The 19,674-nt window shown below is 40.4% G+C and overlaps 1 protein-coding gene across 1 annotated transcript; it reads right to left on the bottom strand.

Moving 5' to 3' along the window:
* Positions 1 to 1,336: 1,336 nt before the first annotated feature.
* LOC135470931 (uncharacterized) lies at positions 1,337 to 2,698 on the bottom strand. The gene has a single exon (XM_064749980.1). It carries the CDS (start codon positions 2,696 to 2,698, stop codon positions 1,337 to 1,339), a length of 1,362 nt encoding a protein of 453 aa, XP_064606050.1.
* Positions 2,699 to 19,674: the final 16,976 nt, after the last annotated feature.

Below are 19,674 nucleotides of genomic sequence, written 5' to 3'. Positions count from 1 at the left end.
GCAGACCTTCCCGCGGACCTTTTTACACATTTTAACAAAAAATATGCAGTTAAATGTAGTTTGGCCTATGAAAACGATTCTACCTTTTTCACCTTATGACGTAGTTTTCCTGTAAATAGCAATCAAATCTCGATCGGGTTTTTGGATATCAGGTGACCGGAAACTATTACCTCCATGAAGCTGAAAATGAGTGACAATGAAGACCTCTATGTGGTATTCACACACCACCTGAAAACTACCCACGACTACTACTATTTTCTACTACTGTTATAACCCTTTGCGTGCTCTCTGACGTCTGCTGGTTTGTAAAACAATCAAACAGACTATGGCTATCGTAGAAATTCAGCGATTTTAACTACCGACTGCGCATTTACACTGATTGTTAGTCCTCGAGGTCAAGTATCTATAGTCAAGAAAAAGCTGTTTGGAAGCCGTCAAACTGCAAGCAGCTAAACTTAATATGTCATTGTTGCTTTACTCAGGAATTTTTCGTATATATCATTTATGATGGCAGTCAGTTTAGTGCCAATTAATTAAGTTTTGCAAGTAAACTGACCAACGCTCCAGCACGTAACCAAAAGACACTACTATCTAATCAGCTGAGCTCGCCCAGAGTGTATGCCATAATGGTTTATAGCAAGTGAATTCCGCAGCGAAACGATTCTGTCGACCGACCGACCTGCCCAGTAATGCTTTAGCAAGGAGCAATGTGTTATACTACGCTGGCGAAACTTTTCTGTTCAAAATTGAGATTGAACCCGACACCTGGGTGTCTGATCGTTAGACAAGTTTTTTTTTATGATGGCAAGGAAAACTGACAATGGAATTTCATCCTTGTAATTTTACATAACAATATTCTGGACTACGTATTTAAGGTATTTGACTCTATTTTTTGGCTGTTCAACAGTAATGTAAACTGTTGTGAAAATGTGCGGACGATAGGTTGTAAATTTGCATACTTGGGGAAAAAACTTACCGAGAGCCCACGCTCATATAACAATAATAGCAACATAACGCTGATGAGAAGCAAATCATGAGAAAAACAACACTAGACTGTTATGTGGTTGACATCCTTTTGCCATTTTATCAATGCTTACATAAGAAAGATGTCTTATTCATCTCAAAACTGAAACAAGCTGCTTTCACAGAGGAAACTTACAGTTTATGTTCGATAAACGGCATATTAACACAAATACAACATCACAAGATGTTTTTCTTAAAACTGTAACAATGAACTGATAGACAAACGTCAAGTGACAATGCGCAGTGCACAATAAATAAACAAAATCTATCGACCAAAAACATGTTGTACAAAAATTAATCCTCAAAACAGCCCTCAATCCGGTAAGACGATGTCCTTCATTTTGGAGACTTGTGAGAACAGTTGCCGGATGCGGACTTTTAACTCTTCATTTTCCCGCCGGAGCTCATAGCTTTCTTCCGCTTGTGGTAGCTGCTGGGAATATGAGCTTGCCGCTCGTCCGGTATCATCGTGGTGGGTTGACCGATGGTCAAAGTAGCACGCGTCCGACCGACTAACATAGGGAACATCCTGTGAAGATCGGTTGGACTCCTGCCAATGACCCGGTGGTGAGTGCGTGAAGGATGGACTGTGGACAGCACTAGACTGACCGCTGCTCTCATGGTGCCTCAGCCCTGGATCACAATTGGCAGAATAACCGTAGACGTACTCATCCGACGGACGGCGCTTCCGGATGACATCGTAATTTCCAGACGATTGTTCTTTCGGTTGAGCAACGGTATCATCCTCAGCGTGTTTCTCTCTTGATGCTGTACTTTCGTCAGGGTATCTATCCCTGAGTGGAGAAAGATCCGTGGGAACAATGTCATAACTGACGGGAGTATAGTCAACAGGAGCTTTGTATCCTTGGGAATATTCCATAGGCCTCACACAGTTTGGCCGAGGGACACCCGACGGATACAAAGACGTGTGGCCAGGGTGGGACAAAGGGTGTTCATCGCCGACGAAATCAACAGGTTCATTGTTTAACGAGTATTCGTGGTAAAGCTGCTGCATGTTCCCTGCTAATGGACCAAGATTCAGACTTCGCGCAGACGTCCACATGAGTTGGGCCCCATACGAACTGCCATAGAAGAGCGTCTGGGGAACCTGAGACCGGCGAACCGGGCGCCGCCCGGAAACTGTCATTCTCTTTCTTGGCGGATAACTCTCCTCCAGCGTTTCCCGCTCCATAGGTTCCGGCTTCGGCGGGGGGTACTCTGCTGGGTAGTTGGCTTGGTACTGTAATTCAGGGGTGACCCTGTGCGGAGATGTAGATACAGATGCCGAGGTGGTGGACACTGGGGACGAGACTTCGTCTGTTCGACTGGTGACACCGTCGTATGGCACCTTGCCATCCGAATGAACCTCTGACCGACACTGGGCCTTTTCCTGCTCAGACAGGAATTCTTGGTCCACGGGGACCCCGTACCTGGATTTAATCACAGAGATTTCTTTTCGCAAAATGTAATTTTCTTCTTCCAACAGTCTCATTTTACGGCGGACACTCATTTCAGCAAATCGCTTATTTTCCCGCGATCGCTTGGCGGCCATGTTGTTCCGCTTCCGTTTCTCCCAGTACCGGTCATCCTTTTCATTGTCTGGAACAATCCGTTTGACCTTCCGTGTGAGTGTCTGCACGGCCTGGATCAGCTCCTGGGAGTTTTGCTCATCCATAACCACAGCATTCAGAGAAATCCTGAAACACATGAGCTACTGATATCAAAACGTGGACGGCCAAAATACATTTATGTGGTGTTTAAAACAGAAACAACAATCACAATAACAACAACATTAAAAAATTAAATTAAAACAATATACAAAATAACATAACCGAGTCAAAGACAATTTGAACAAAAATTCTGTCATTATTGCACCCACAATGCATCTTCTTTACGGGTAACGGTGGAAATGGTGGAAATTTAAGCTGTTAAATAGATGTTATATTGAACAAAGGTGTTCAAGACGTTTTTCATGTTTCACTTGTTTACGAATAAACCGCTTACATAATTTACTGCGAACAAAAATCCATAAACGTGTTAAGGTGAACACTACACGAAACTCATTTTGAATTTTTCTTAAATGAAAATAACCCGAAACTCAACTTGACCTACTAACTATCATGGTAAAATCGTGTATCAAATTTTAATTCATTGTGATTAAGGGTTAAAAAAGTAGATTAAGTACTTGGATATAAGGGAAGAGTGAAAACCTATATAGCTATTCCCTTCTGGTTTCACCGACTGCTAACTGATAAATGAGATGGAATGCGAATTTCAAACCAGGAACTACATTATGTGGTAAGACAGAAGAAAAAAATGATTCTGGTTACATGACTATTACGGGGAGTGGTAAAGTTCATAGTGCCCCATTTGTTTGGAGTTGATCAACTTATTCAGGTGTTGCTCTATATATGCTCTACACAACCAAAACAGCACCATGACTTGTATAACTCCTCCAAAATATATATCCATATATATATGCTTTTTTCAGAATGGTAACTAGAACTAGTACTCAGAGAACAATATATATATATATATATATATATATATATATATATATATATATATACACAGTATTCATCAGGAAATAAATTGGCATGTTCAACATGTACAATTCATGAAAATGTAATTTACTGACCGACTGACTATAAGCAAAGCGTGAGTGGAGCAACAAATAAGATGGCGCATGCTTTGTTTTGGAATACCGGCCGATCTGGACTTCAAGAGGCTTGTGTTTTTTCTTTTAATTATGGTAGAATTGTCTGTGTATTATATGTGTGCAATTTCCTACAAGACGAGTGACTGTAATTACTATATTGTGGTCTGACTTACCTACCCTGAACGATTCCTACAACTCTGGAAGTCCACCTGGTCAAAGTGACGGCGATGCCGCTGACAACACCGCATCTACAACGTTCAACGTGACTGGCCTCTCTGTTCTCCGCGAAGGTGATTACTAACCTTGCGAGAGCGATTACATAAACTGGTCAGGAACATTCTATATATCCACGCTTGGACCGTTATTGTGTGACTTGTGTCTGACCAATTACACAGCCACAAAGCGATAATGAATGACGTAGTTAATCTTTTGTTGTTATTCCAGAGGTGCGCAGGCCTATACTACTACTGCTTCTTTACTGTGCCGTTTACTGTGGCACGAAGGACCATACCCTTTGACAAAAACATCTTATATGCAGATTTACAACAAAATATAATCCGTTTCTTTTGACCAGCGGCAAGGCGCTGATGTAAGCGTTGCCTGTAAGTGATCTAGCCAGGTGCACGCCTTAGCAGCGTGGTCAAAGATTTGGTAATTAAGCCGCCTGGGTATTTGTACCGGCGAGACTTTGGGTATGTTACATAACAGAGCTGGCGATTTCAAGGTGTCGTGACATAATCCATTGCTCTCGGGTTCTGAAATATGCTTAATTGTGGCGAGAGCGTCATAGCGCGTGTTCACGGTCAAACGGCCTTCCCTTTGCCTCTTATGCAACACCTCAGATGCATAAGCTGTCTTCCCCGTGACCGACACATCCACCAGCGGAAATATTACACGTGATTAATTCCGAGAGTAAACAAAACATGTACGAAATGACTTTCACTGTTGACAGGAGCATGTATTGCATTGTCAGCATGAGTGTGCCCGTTATGTATGTTACCACACGTCTAGGTATTATGTAAAACGTTTGGTTTCGTGGACTGAAAATATATAAATGTAACCCAAAGAATTAAAACACAAGTATCCTGTAAGGTGCGCTACTCCTAACCAGGTGAGGCGCGAGTTCAATCACAGCAGTGGTCAATCTCCTTGTTTGAAGGGCCTTGCTGACAGTGAGTGTTCAACGATGTTCGTGGGGGCGGTTTGGATTGAGTGCAATTCTACGCGACACGTAGGACAGCCGTTAAGTAATTTGCCAAGGGTTGGTTGTTTACCCCTGACACCTTCGGTAACCACCACCTATTAATCTGACAGCCATCGTATGATCAAAACACCTCCCTTAAATTGCTATTTTAGATGTTAAAGATCCACATAGTTCAAATCAATGTTTTCGCCTACCATCACCGAAGTGGTAACTAGTGATATAAATGGTCACACTGGAAGCTCGGATAGATGCAGTTAACAGACTGAAGGTAGGTTTTATTTCATAGATATCTTCCTCTAAATCATTGTTAACTGGTTCTTATTTTAAGGTGATGGAAAACACTATAATAAATTACTGATGTACGGCCATAGAATTTGCATTTCAAAATGCACACCACGAATAAGAACGATATGAACACCATCCCTAACGAGAAAACTTCATGTTTTTTTTCTCTTTAAAGAAAAACTCGAAACAAATACTGAAGACCTTATTCACAATTAACTTTGCACACTCTTTCATCTGAACTGCATCTGTAATTTTTATGTTTTCTCCACCTTTAAGAGCTCAGTTTAAAGGCGACTGGTACCGACTCTGTGCGACCATTTCAGTTGAATCGAAATTCTCGTGTGCCAGCAATATGCAATGACTCAGGAGACTCTTACCAATGTTTTCGCGGTGAGTTCAAGTCCAGCTCATGCTGGCTTTGTCTCTGGTCGTACTTACGACGGTCTGCCAACAATTTGCGGATGTTCGCTGGTTTCCCCCAGCTCAGCCCGATTTCCTCCCACGTTAATGCTTCGGCCTCGGTTGTGTAAGTGAAACATTCTTAAGTACGGCGTAAACGCATACACGAGCACTTATGACCCGACGCAACAGTCAGTTTGAGATGAGCTGGATCTTAAGCTTGGAAGCCTAAACAGTTGCGTAAAGAAAAAGTTAGATTTACACATGATTTTCTTTAAATTTCCCATTGTACCACAGTCCATAATATCGTTTATCGGTGAATATTTATCACCGTCTGATAAAACGACACGTTTTACATACCCACACCTGAATGGTTAAAGTGCACACTTGTATATTGGATGCCAAATTTCTAAGTAGTTCTACTCGTTACCACGCGAATCTCTTCACAAAGTCAGTATACCTGACAGAATTACGTCATGAAATTATGTGTCTCGTTGTGTAAATGCCTATTAAGCTGTCGGTCAAGGTCGCCCTCATTACAATGTTAATCCTGTATGGACATTTAAGGATGCTGTAATTGCTCCATACACGAATTTTTAAAATATAAGATGAGTTAATAAATCGTGTATGATTCTATGAAACGTGAATTTATGCAACAGAATTCTGTTCAATGTTCACTCTGTTAACTTGTAATAATTTCACAGGATGCGTGTAAAGTAGAGGAATACAATAATCGTACTAGCTGTACCATACATCTTCACTCATTAATGCCATTCAGCACTTCAATAAACGATGCACAGAACCCTGTACACGCTATAAAACCGCGACAGCTGTAATTAGCACCTAGCTCTTGAAAACGTTGTATAAGTAATATAAATAAATAAATTTAAGAGAACAGGTCTGTTTTTTTCTTGCAAGGTCCAGGCATTATTCACGTTTCTTATACATAGCTATTTATTATTCTGCTTTATTTGGGGAATAATATAAATGAATACATAAAATATTTGAAGAAGATATTCTCTGTATTATGATCATGCATGTCTGAAATAGCATTGTGCAGATCCATAATGTCCAATTAACGGCAGACTTCGAATTTACAAATGGCTGATTTAACACCAGAGTTACAAGATGACAAATATGTTACACTGAAATCAAAACCTGAAGAACAATAAAGATAGAGCATTGAGCATCCATTGAATTTCCTGTAAGCTTTGCATACCTACAGAATAAGACCAAGGATATAGGTAGCAGGTTGAGGCTCTGTCCCAAATATAGCATGGTCATGAAGTGATTTATCCTGCTGCACGCGAATAAGCTGATCTGTAGCTTGGAACACTCAAGTAACGTTCAAATGCCATTTTCACAATATGACTGACATACCAAGCGGTCAGTCGGGTAGACATGGCTTCACGGGTAGCTAAAACAGACCTAAATTTCGAGTTCGACTGGGATTTTCTGAGGAAATATCCGATGAAGGCTAGTGTCAATGGCTGTACGACGTGCATATATATCTTAGCTTACGGACAGACAATGTATTGAGTGAATTTGGACATTAAGGATCGTGTATCTTGTTTTGCCCATGAGGTGGCTAAATACGGATAAAAAGAGATAATTGGGTGCATACGTCGTCCAGCTAAGGATGGCAACGGTCTCGGCCTATCGGTAAATAAAAGCTATCGTTAGACCGGATTTTCGGGCTAGATTCGAAGGCCTTAATCCTTCTAACAGTTGATACAGCTTTACGCCCAGCTTTGGGTGTATGTTTCCTCCTCCGATAAATTTGACAGCAGAAAATTTCTCCGTTGTCACGACGGAATATGGGGACTGACAGATTGATGTATATCTAGTTTCAATTTGTGCCATCGCTCAGCCACCCTTTAACCAGTGAGGTCGATGGCTCGATTCCAGCTCCATCTGGTCTGCCTGTTACACATGCACACTGGTCACACATGCGCCTGTCACACATAACCTGTCACAAAACACTTGTCGCATATACACCTGGCACACATGTACCTGTCACACAAACATAGGTTACATATGCACTGGTCACACACACACTTGTCACACGTGCACCTGTCACACATACACCAGACACACCTATATGTCACAGCCTTACCTGTCACAAAAACACTGATTGTCACAAAAATACATCTGTCACACATGCAACTGTCACACATACATTGGTGACACATACACCGGTCACACCTTTACCTGTCATGCATGCACAGATCACATGTACACCGGTCACACATACACCGGTCACAGATACACCTATTACATTTAAAGCTGTTACATATACACATATACACCGAAAAGTGCAGGGCAATATAGAAAAAGAACAAAAGGTATACCACTTCCTACAGTTTTGTTACAGATGGAAAGGAGTTTTACGATTTCCCCATTATGCCATAGGTTTATCTATCCTCGTTTCATGTGAAACAGATGAAGTACAGGTAAAACTGTAAAAATGAATATAGATCCTTAGCAAGTGCTTGCCAGGAGTCAATTTAAATCATTAGAGCCAGATTTGTTTAGACCTGAACTAAATCAACATCCACATCGTTAATAAAGTTAATTAGAACACCAATGCTATTGAAGACGGAGAACATGAAAGACTTACACCCGTTGTCCTATCACACATTCCAAACCCATTTAATGCAAGATCAAGATGAAGGTAGCACATGACGTTTACTATTTTGGTGTAGCCTGATTGAAATTTCGGGATATAGTTCATGTAATGCGAAGTCCGATTCTTAACATGAGCTTAATTCAAAATGATTGGACCGACACTTGAACACGGGTATATCCAATAACCTGCAAATCTCACTTCGCCTTACATGACTGATATGCCGGAATTTCCTTTTCCGTGAAAGGAAATCCCTATTCTCACAAGACATTTCATACCTGTATGTTACGAATTCAGTCAGAAATAAAGCCAGTTACAATCTCCACACCGATAACTTGACATGTATAATGCCCCATTTTCATGGATACACTGTTTTTTCCCCTTTGAAATGGTCGAACAAATGTGGAATCGCAAATTACTAGAGATACAAATTGTTTGTCCCTCTACAATGTCCAGTCAACTCTTCATTCTTTCGTGTGACAACAGAGGCTTAGTATCAAGTGTTTTCTAGAATTCAGGGGCTTTTTGGATATATCAGTTTTGTGATGATCTTCACAAATTCCGATATCGGTTTATTCCACAATTCATACCCACGACGCACCACCCTATAAAACGTTGAAGTTTCGCGGCAAAACACGAAAACTGATAATTTTGCATGCTTCAATGTTTTCCTAAAGCAATTGGAGCTCAGATAATTTTCACTTCACCTATTACTGTATTATATCGCATCGCAATGGATCCAAATGATTTGACTCAGCATTGTCTCATTTTATCTGCATTGCAGATAAAAACCGGAAACATCTGAATCCACTATAAAATACAGCCAACCTCCAAAGACACACACGTACAGCGGACGCTGTGAGTTCTGGCGCTCTCTTTTTCATACGTGTTCTGAAGAGGGACACGCATATAGTGTGATAATTGATCTTATGAAGGAATCATGTCGTGTAATCTTCTGTAAAACATTATGTGACACACCATGTCACACGATGACGTGTATCCTGAACATTTTAAGGAATTCTTTTATATTTATTTATTTAATTGGTGTTTTACGCCGAACAAGAATATTTCACTTCTTTAATTACGAATTAATTATGGTGAGAGGAAACCCACGTCCACCTCCAGGTTACTGATAGATCTGGCCAGAACTCACAGCGTCCGTATTGGTGAGAGACTCCTGGGCCATCGCGCCTGGGCCATCGCGCTCAGGCGCTGGTACGCTGGTACGCTACCCACACCTCGGCCGCCGCCTAATCTTTTTATATAAAAGGGCGCCATTTTACCAAGGTTGTGTATTGGACGATGGAATGTCCTCTTTTTTCAATGGCCATGTGCCCGTCATCTCTGGATTAAACCTTATATAACTGACTCAATTCAGGAGAGTTTAGATGAGATAACAACACACCAAGCGAGCGTGTAGTATACAGTGTATATCATGTTAAAAGGACTTTAGCTATAAATAGTGTTGGTTATAAATAAGTCGCCATAATACACTTATAGTGGGTTGGTTGCTTATTGGAGTACATATTATATGCCTTAGCCATTGTCTTCCATTTTTCAAAACTATTTGTTGGTTCCAGATGCCTGAAGTACTATATAGCTCCTTTTACCGCCTGCTATAATTGGATCTTAAATGTATAAATACCGGTGCAGATAAGTGATCACGATGGGCAAGTTTGTGACGTGATGAACCATGCAAGATCTCATGGAAGAGGCTTTTCCTGCGGGCAATCATTGATGAACCGTAAACAAAGGCTTTAATTGCATCTTTTTTATACGGTGTTAAGTGGTTAGGATTTTTTCACCAGCCTATAAAAAGGGAAGCAAATCTTTACCTCCTGGAACAACAGTGTCCTCTACCTATTTGAACAACAATGTCAGCTATGATTATTCTTGATTACTGGTGTTGGTTTGGGAATCAGTGGTATTGTTATTTAAGTAGGTAGAGGACACTCCTGTTTTATGAGTCAGAAATTTCCCAGAGAGCTGAGAACCCCACATGCTCTCTTCTCTTACCCCCTCCTACATTCTGGGTGTCAAGATCTTGAGTTTAAAAAAAATATGTATTGTACAACACTCGAATTTCATTTTCGCCTATAGCGTCTAAGATTTTTTTGTCTAACAATAGTTAACACAAAACATGCATCAGCACTATCAGTGTAGATTGGTAATGTTCCTCAAGGTCATGCAAAGAGAGGAAAACAGAGGAGCATGGCCATCTATAAAGTAATCAAAAACGGACCAAAATACACTGTATGTGTAACAAGTCGAAAACATAAATAGAGCAATCGCAAATTAGAAATAGCTGAGATACCGGATCCCGCTAAAATTCAATCTCGTCTTCCACGAAGGTTCTTCGATAAACGCTTAAGACGAGCTTAAGAGAAAGGATTTCAGAAATTTGATCCGACAGAGTGATAGTCTGACAGGCTTACGTGTGACTTTCCAACTGTATTTTAATAAAATAGCATAAAATTGCTGAGAGTTCCTGAGAGTTCTTCAGAATAAAGAAACAAACTTTACGAGCATCGCTAGATCGAGTGTGGGCATGCTATGGCTATAAGCTTGCATAGATACCTCTATCCCTCACATACCACGGTTTCGTCGGTCTGTTTCATGATGTCCATATACCACATAACTTACGGTGTTAACTTACCATGAATTTCCACCGTAAGAAAGCGTAATCTCGTAATCTCTGATGCATGCCTCAGGTCTGTCAGCGCCTATATTATATACCTACGTCTTACATAGGATAAAAGGTACGTGTACCGTGCGACTAGCCCACAACAATTAGGCCTTCCGACTAGGTTTTATTACTCATGAATGGTATCCACAGTGGTTGCAGATCATACAGGACAGTTGTAGAGCACTATTCTTTCTAGGTAACTCCCTCTCTATAAGAACAACTTATCACATATGCTAGGTATGTGCAATACTTGGACGTGGGGAATATTAATCTGTCTAACTTACCTGTTTCTTGATCCTGCACAGTGTGTTGTTAACAAATAAAAAAAAAAGTCCCCAGAAAGACTAACAACACATCCCATTCAGCGCCATCTGTGTTGGTATTACACGCTTTGAAAGCCCTATCTTCTCTATGTGTTGGCGTCGAATTGCATTCAACTGACGAACGCCAATCGCACACAAATTCATTATCTTTATACCAACATTCGTTTATGTGGTTGCTACATTGACATCTATGTCACGATGGACCATTTTAAGTCATATTATTTACATGCTCAAGCGCCAGATAAATTGCACATACCTGTAAGCCCATTAGGGGCCTCTCGTTATTTCAACCTTAGCACAATAACATAGTCTCCCAGTTTTTCGTGATCTCAACTGTCTATCACTCATGCATAATGGTTATAACTATAGACAATGTTATTACATAGAAATTTGGGCACCGAACGCCACAAAACGCAGATAGGCCTAGGCCTATGTCAAATATTTGTGACAGAAATAGGCCTATATAGGGCACACAGAAACACATACAAAACTGCGTTTGGTATAGGTCGGGCAAAGTCGGGCATAGGTCGACCTGCAACTGGTTCCAGCTTGACAAAGTCGACCTACACGTAAAGCTTCGTCGAAAGTTCGACAAAACATTGCGATCGTGAGTATCTAGCGGTGACTGACCAGATTCAGAACAAATTCAATAGTCCGACTACGGCAGGGGTCAACTGTCAGTTCAACTGTGTTTTTTATCTATCAGTCAAAACAGGCATCCACGCACCAACCAACCAACCAAAATGGAATTTTCTGTACACTTATCGCAAGACCAATTTCCAAAACACAAACAACCAAATAACTTAGAAAGTATACAACGTTAGACATTTGGATGAATTCCAAAATAATTTCAGATCACAAAAATTTACACAGTCATCGGACATAGGCCTACAGTCAACATTTTCGATGTTGACCGTGAGCGTGAACTTGTTGTATACTGACTGAAAACGTCAGGCTATTTTCGGAACACCAAAGGTGAGATTTTGTTGATGTGAAAATTCATTCACATATATTGTGGGACATACCTGAGGAAAAATATAAAATAAAAGACTAGAGCTTAGAGAGTAAGGCCAGAGCAACGACAATGTGATAGTTTTCAAATGGTCGCATGTAACAGGTGAAATACGGCCTCGAGTAAATTTACCTCAGTTATGGTTTTATTTTAACTGTTCATGTAAATACTTAAATAGTAAATTACACGCCCCCTAGCAGCATGGCTTGAGCAGAAATAGGTAAAAAAAAAATGCCGTGATCTTTCTTTGAATTCATTTGACGTCACTGGTCTAGAATTAATGCTGAGTTGTCAATGTAATGGGACCAGGTAAAAGAGTACAAAGCATAGTTCCATAGATCTTTCTGATGAAAAATTTGATGAAACAATAATACCCATGTTTTTAGTTTCAATTTTGACATTCTTAATTTATCTTCATTTGGAGAGCAATATACCGAAGGGTCCTACATATGGTGTGTATATATCACTCCTTGCAGCATTTATCAAATTCAGTGTTATGTGACGATTTCAATTAACTCAATTAACGCAACACTTCAAAAACTAGTGTGTCAAGGTTATTTCATCAAACGCCTTCACTCTAAGTTTCTTAAGTTTTACAGTGAGTATAATTCTCTTATAAGTAAATATGAACAGATCGTCCAGAATATGTGGCCCTCGTTTTTCATGATTAACCCGAAGGTAGCGGATGTATATTCATCGTGTTGAATTAGGTCGCCTTGTTGTACATATGAACGGCTGCAATCAAACGCGACTTATAGAACACATATCATAAACAGCTTATAAACTATCTAGGTGCTCATTTTTGGATACTGGTTTAATTCAATCGCCTAGAACATTCCTGTTTTCGTCATCATTGAAAAGTTTTTGATTGCTCCTTTTTGCATAAATCTATTGTAATTTGATCCTGAATGTCCATTTTCATTGATGGTTAGTATATACACCAATGTCTGTTTTGACGCCTGGGTTTGGGAAATATTTTGATTACTTTTTGTGGTTTTGTGGTAATATAAGTGGTGATGTTGATTGAAACCGCCACTAGAACGAGATATGAGCTCCCCCATGTGAAAGACTCCATAGTATATTGTTGTCAAAGTAAGGTTAGTTTACAAAGTCAAACCATGTCCTCGGTAAAGCCGGCGTGTCAAGGAACCGTACGGTTGTCGTCGTTTTAAAAATACAACCTCAAGCTGGAAGTATCTTCTGCGCAGTCTGCAGTTTATTGTGCAAAGATTGATGTATATAATTAAGACGTACAGCAGAGAGAGAAAAACTAGAGCAGCAATGACAGTGTGATAGATCACACGTACATGTAACCGGTGAAACACAGCCTCTTGTTAGTTTTACGTCAGTTAGGCCTTTCAAAGTCTTGCTGTATGCGACTTGATTAAAGTCTGCAAACCATCAGTATACCGAGAATGAGAATGATCGTGTTTGACAAATATCACTCTTTAATAAGCTCTGCTTGTAGTCGTGTTCACACAAAAACAGATACAGACCTGCCAGGAGGCCGGATGTCATCAGTCGCGTGTGACCTTGTTTTTGTGTCATCTGCTTCCAACGAAATTCAAACTTCACAAGCCGCTCTGATAACCAGCTGGTGTTCGCCTCCTTCAAAGTAAGTAACCTTGATTTAAAACTTTTCTTCGTCACGGGATGTTAGTTTTGGTCTCGCTTGTTTTGTTACCCATTGGTGGTAAATAATGTCATGGTATGGCACGTCTTGATGAATACCCGGGACCTACCTGCTTGTCTACCTACATGGTACATGCACCGGGCATGCACTTCTGGTTGAATATTGTCATAAAGTAGAAGCTTGTTTTGGTCACAAGACACACAATTAAGACGTATGCCAGTTGACCACGAATCATGTTGTCACGGCCTCTGCAAAGAATTGTGTTTCTGTCAGTTAACTTAAGGGTTAAAACCTTATAACACCGAAGAGAACAGAAAGGCGCAAATGAGATCTTTTTTTTCAGGATCCTCTTAGAAAAATTTAGTACACAGAAACGTCTTTGCGTTAGAGACTAGGCCGTTCTGTTTTTTTCGCGAGATTGTACAGCCCACTGCAAACCACGCAATTTTTGATAGTCATCTAGCGAAGAGCCGAAGGTCGTAAAGTGTTCCCGGTCTAGCGACTGCAATTTTCAGAACTGGCGACTGTGTTCGATATCAGAACATGTTTGATGTTGGAATCAAAATCGCCAGTGATTTTTCGTGTAGGCCTAGTGTGCCTGGGATGGCGACAGGATCATATACAATACTCGAGTAATGTGCTTATCATAATGGGTCACTGAAGCGGGGACCAACATAATCGAGGATATTCTTGTTCTTATATAGTCTGAAAAGCTGTGTTCGACATTGAGTGTCTGGTGTATTTCTACAGGGTTGTAAAAGAAGATGTCCGTGAGGAAATTTCTGGTCAATATATCAGGTATTTCTCACTACTATCGAATGTCTTATCAAAAAGTTTATATGCGCCGAATTGTGAGCACGTGACCAGAATATAATAACAACACATCACTTGAGTACATCCTAGTCCAAAAATTACAACTAACCCAGCTGCTTAGTCATGGCGCTAAGGGACATGTAAGTTGCTACTATTGTATCATCAGCATCAACTTTTATTTTAGATCCGTAACTGGATTTCACCGGTAATACTTGTGATTATTCCCCAACTATTACACTGTCGTCACTGCTCTTGTTTGATTCACCATGCTATAGCGCTTTACATTAAAAGACGTAATCCACAGTTTTTCACTTAGACGACGGCGGTCTGATTTATGCTTGTAGCAGGTGGAGGAAATTAATTTATACAGTATTTTGTTTATGGGGACTCAAATATGTGTAAAACATTTATCTAAAATAAATTAGTCACAAGATGTGACAAAAAATATGTAATACCTTTATTCATAAAATTAGTCTACATATCTGCAGACTCCCTTGGAAAAGCTGCCACTACCCATCCACGCATGAGTCAGATAGGCATCAGGTTAGAAGGGTAGCCACGACAAAGTCCTGGGTCCACTGAGGTAGCCTAGGTGAATCACCTTGGATAAAGCCCTGGATTTATGAACCTAGCCTTAAGGATGCCCACCCAATGTTTCAGGGGTGACCACGGAAAACTGATTTAATGCACTTGTATCTGTTGTATTGGAATGCATAATATTGACAAGGACAACCCAGTGGAATTGATTTCAAGGACTATTTCTTGAACAGTGTAAATACAACTCCAGCCATTGTGTACAATTAGCGGCTCTCTCCCTCAGGGATCCGTCCGACCGGCCCGGATAGCACAGTTGGTAGAGCGTCCGCTTCGGGACCGGTAGATCCAGGATCAATCCTTGATCGAGTCACACCTAAGACTTTAATAGAGGAAGTTGTAACTTCCTCGCTTGGCGTTCAGCATGAAGGGGATAGTGCAACGACTGGTTGACCCGTATCAGTATAATGGCTCGGGCGGGGCGCCTTACTTGCCTTCGGTAAGTCGTCTCAGTGAAGCAGCACTAAATAAAAGAGCGGTGGAAATCCGTCCTGCAACAAGGAGGCACATTACACGTACATGCACCCTAATGATTCCTTCGTCGTCATATGACTGAAAAATTGTTGAGTACGACGTTAAACCCCAAGCACTCACTCACTCACTCCTCAGGGATCCGAGCTGCGTAAGACAAGGGGAGGTCACTCTCAACTTACCATGAAATATATCACATAGCGATAGCTATTCAGGATACAATATTCTCCTTTTAAAGGCGTAAGTTATATATGACAACGTTATTTAACTCAAAACTAGAATAACATTTGATAATATGAAGAAATTAATTAATAATCTGCACAAACTCTGGAATTATAAAGCTGAGTGTACGCATTAATTTTAGTAGCAATACATGGTTTAACTTGTTTGGGATTAATCATCCTCACATTTTCTGACTCTAACAGTTAATGTACACAAACCAATATCTAACATAATCATTCAACCAACCAGGAGCTTGTCTTCGTCTTACTGGACGCGCGTTTCTAAGCTGGACAGGAATGTTGTTATTCACATCACAAAAATCTAACAATAACAGTTGAGAGTTTTGGACACGCTCTTACAACATTCAAGATGTACAGTAAACGTTACTAAACGTTGCTAAACGTTGAATGTTCCAAGTTTTACCATCTGAAGTCTTATAGTTTCTTGAACGTATTTTAGGCATAATTCCCAATGGGTCTGAAAACTTCATTTGACCTTTTGGTACATGCCCTGGATTCTCGACTAACACTTTTGCACTTGTGTATCTCTTCTAGTGGTCAGTGTCTTTGTTGGTACACGTGTAACAATATACAACAACAGTAACAATATAGTAACAATATGGAAGGTTCATCACCTGTTGCCGTATGAGGTGTACATCGTAGATAGCAAGAAATTCTTGAACTTATTTCTTCACTGGCCGTTGTTTAAGTTTGGTGGTTTGGATTGACTCATTTAAACACTTTGCTAAAACGTTCGGTTTCACTGCATGCTTGTTAGATTGTGGAATACGAATGTTTGATTCCTCTTTCTCGAATTGAGTACGGTGATCTGTGACAATATCGTCGGGAATCTAATTGTCTTCAAGACGTCGATAATAACTTCAACTGAAACTATTTGACGCGTACAGACGAACAATGTCAATGCCTAATTTTGACCAACGCGTAGTTATGAAAAGTGGTTGTAATGGACTATTGTCATTGAAAGCTGTTTTATAATGTTATTGCCAAACTTGACAGTTGTGTATAACATCATATACTTGTTTGTACATAATCACTAACATAGCTGGCGCAACTGTTTTGTGCGTATTATACCTTGGTGATGAGCGTATGCAATTTGAATCAACTGGGGGGAGATTCTCTGTTACAGCTATTCTTTCAGAGCGGTAAATTACATCTTTGTGAACAGGAAGTTCATGTCGGATTGCGTAAATTGATTTTGCTTTAGGTCGTGTTTGTTTCATTTCCTTAGGCCAACCATTTTCAGTGTAGTTTTTCATAATTAGACTTGACAACTGTCGATAGGAAGGAATCATACAAAGAGAGGCAGTCAACAATTTTCAATGATGTTCGAAAGACGCAAAATATGTTCTAGGCAAATGAGTGAAATCAGTCTTCAAACTGTGTAGGCCTACCATGCTAGTATATAAGTTGACGATAACAATATATGAAATTCAATGGACTGAATGCTGTTTATAATGCCACAGTGTACTGGGTACAGCCCAATCAAAAGGCTGCCCTTTCAGCTAATAAAATGGAATAATTTCAAAAGTGATGTTCAAATATAATGTATTTCACACTCCCAATCACAATCCCAAGATGCTACACATTAGTTGCCCAATCAGGAGATCCAAGGCTAATTAAAATGCAATCTCAGTGAACACAAGCTTACTTCTCAAAGTTCCTATAGCTTCAAATTCAAATTCCTAGTTTAGACTTCAGTGACATGAGGATAACTGCTTCATATCTCAACCACGCTCGGAGAGTGCACAGAAAAAGGTCAGGTGCAACAACAACGGCAACCAGTGTAGGCCTACATGTAGATGCCCGGCCTCATATATGGTATCCATATAGGTCTGCAAACTGGACAATTTGTGAGTTGAAGAGGAATCTGAGACAAATAGGTGTATGGGTGCCGTTTTATGGGTTTTCTGAAGTAGGCCTATGTCTGATGACTTTGCAGAAAGACAACACTGGACTCAATACCAGTATCGTATCTAGCAGGGTCTGACAGGCTGATCAAACGAGAAGAAAAGATGATCTACATGTACCAGTACAGCATACAAGCAACACAACCAGTATGGACCAGGCAAGTGACAGCTCTAGTTGAGAACAGCACACCAGGGACCCCCAGATATGCCAGAGAGTCAGAGGATGGACAGGATTCAGACGGAGGTCACAGATTAGCTTCTGCGGATGGTGTGCGAGATGGTAATTCCGCCACTATTTATTCCCGATATGAAAATGTATGTGTTAATGATATGAGGAAGGAGATTGAGGCCCTACGCGAATCAGTAGCCAGGTTCCAACAGACACCCTTAAGCGCCACTTCGAGGGGACTTACACCAGTGAGAATGACATTTTCAGGGCCACCCAGGAGAAGGGATATTCTTCAGAGGATTTATCGAACATTGGAACTCTCTCACCTGATCTTCTTTGGGCCATAATTCAAAGTAAAGATGTCGATTTAACGTTACTGTTTGTGGGTGAGCTTGATGTGTCTAGAGTTATGGTCAGTAGTAAGGGAGAAACTTTCCAACTTAAGAGTGACCCTAGACTCCAATGGAAAGTATCTCTATGTGAATTAATCGTTGTATTTACCACGTATAATAACGTGACTTGTGAAACTGTTCCTCATTGCAGGCAAGGACTGGATACTCGGATCATTGTTGAAATCATGTCACTCACTTTTTTCTTCAAACTACTAGCCAGAGCAAATCTAACAGCAACAGTTGCTGCTCAAATGATGGGAGGTTAAGAATAACCATTACAGTTCAAGTCAAGGCATAGGTGGTATCGACATTTTGAGTAGAAGCAGAGCCAATATTAATAACAGAGAAGTTTGTAACAACCACAGTGACGAAGGTTGTACAAGGTCACACTGTAAATTTCTACATGCATGTAAATATGCCCCCCCCCCCCAGCAAATGGCCCATGGAGGGTATTAAACAGGATTCAAATCATTCAAAGATTTGACAATGAAATGAAATGATGATCGAGTTTTAGGACAAGTTAAATCCAACAGTAGATGTACATTCACCAGTTTCTACGGTAATAAATGTGAGCAACTTAGAGTTAAATTTGAAGGAACACCCAGATAAGAATTTTTTCAATTATTTGCTGTCAAGTCTAGACATTTGTGTTTGGCCCCGGCGTTAATAACTTGCCTCAAGAAACGTTTGAATGTAGGAATTTAATAGTCACTACATTAGCTGAACATGAAGTAACGAAAGGGTATGCTACTGGGCCTTTTCGTTAACCTCCTTTACAAACTTAGAGAGTTAACCCAATTGGTATAGCCACTGGAAAATATTCAGGTAAGAAAAGGCTCATACGTGACCCCACAGCAATGAGTTTCATCCTAGTGTCAATAGTCTAATTGACAAGGAGTAATTCTCACTCAAATATATTCATTTAGACCAGGCTACATGTAAGATTAGTGAATTTGGTACAGGGACCTGGCTATGTAAAGCAGATTTTACAGACGCATTCAAGATAATACCAGTCGACCTTGCACAGTGGCATCTGTATGGGTTTAATTGGAGAAAGAAATATTACTTCTATCACCTCAAAGACCTCAAAATATGGTTAGAATTTTTAAGAAATTGAATGGTAAAGCTGTTTTCTTAGATCGTGGCTCAGTCGGTTAGCGCGCTAGCGCAGCGTAATGACCAAGGAGCCTCTCACCAATGCGGTCGCTGTGAGTTCAAGTCCAGCTCATGCTGGCT

This window comes from Liolophura sinensis, chromosome 7 (assembly GCF_032854445.1).
Source record: "Liolophura sinensis isolate JHLJ2023 chromosome 7, CUHK_Ljap_v2, whole genome shotgun sequence".
Lineage (NCBI taxonomy): Eukaryota > Metazoa > Mollusca > Polyplacophora > Chitonida > Chitonidae > Liolophura > Liolophura sinensis.
This window is presented reverse-complemented; position numbering and strand designations above follow the sequence as displayed.

Coding starts and splice junctions, on each gene's coding strand:
- LOC135470931 (XM_064749980.1), bottom strand. CDS start 2,698: ATGGATGAGCAAAACTCCCAGGAGCTGATCCAGGCCGTGCAGACACTC.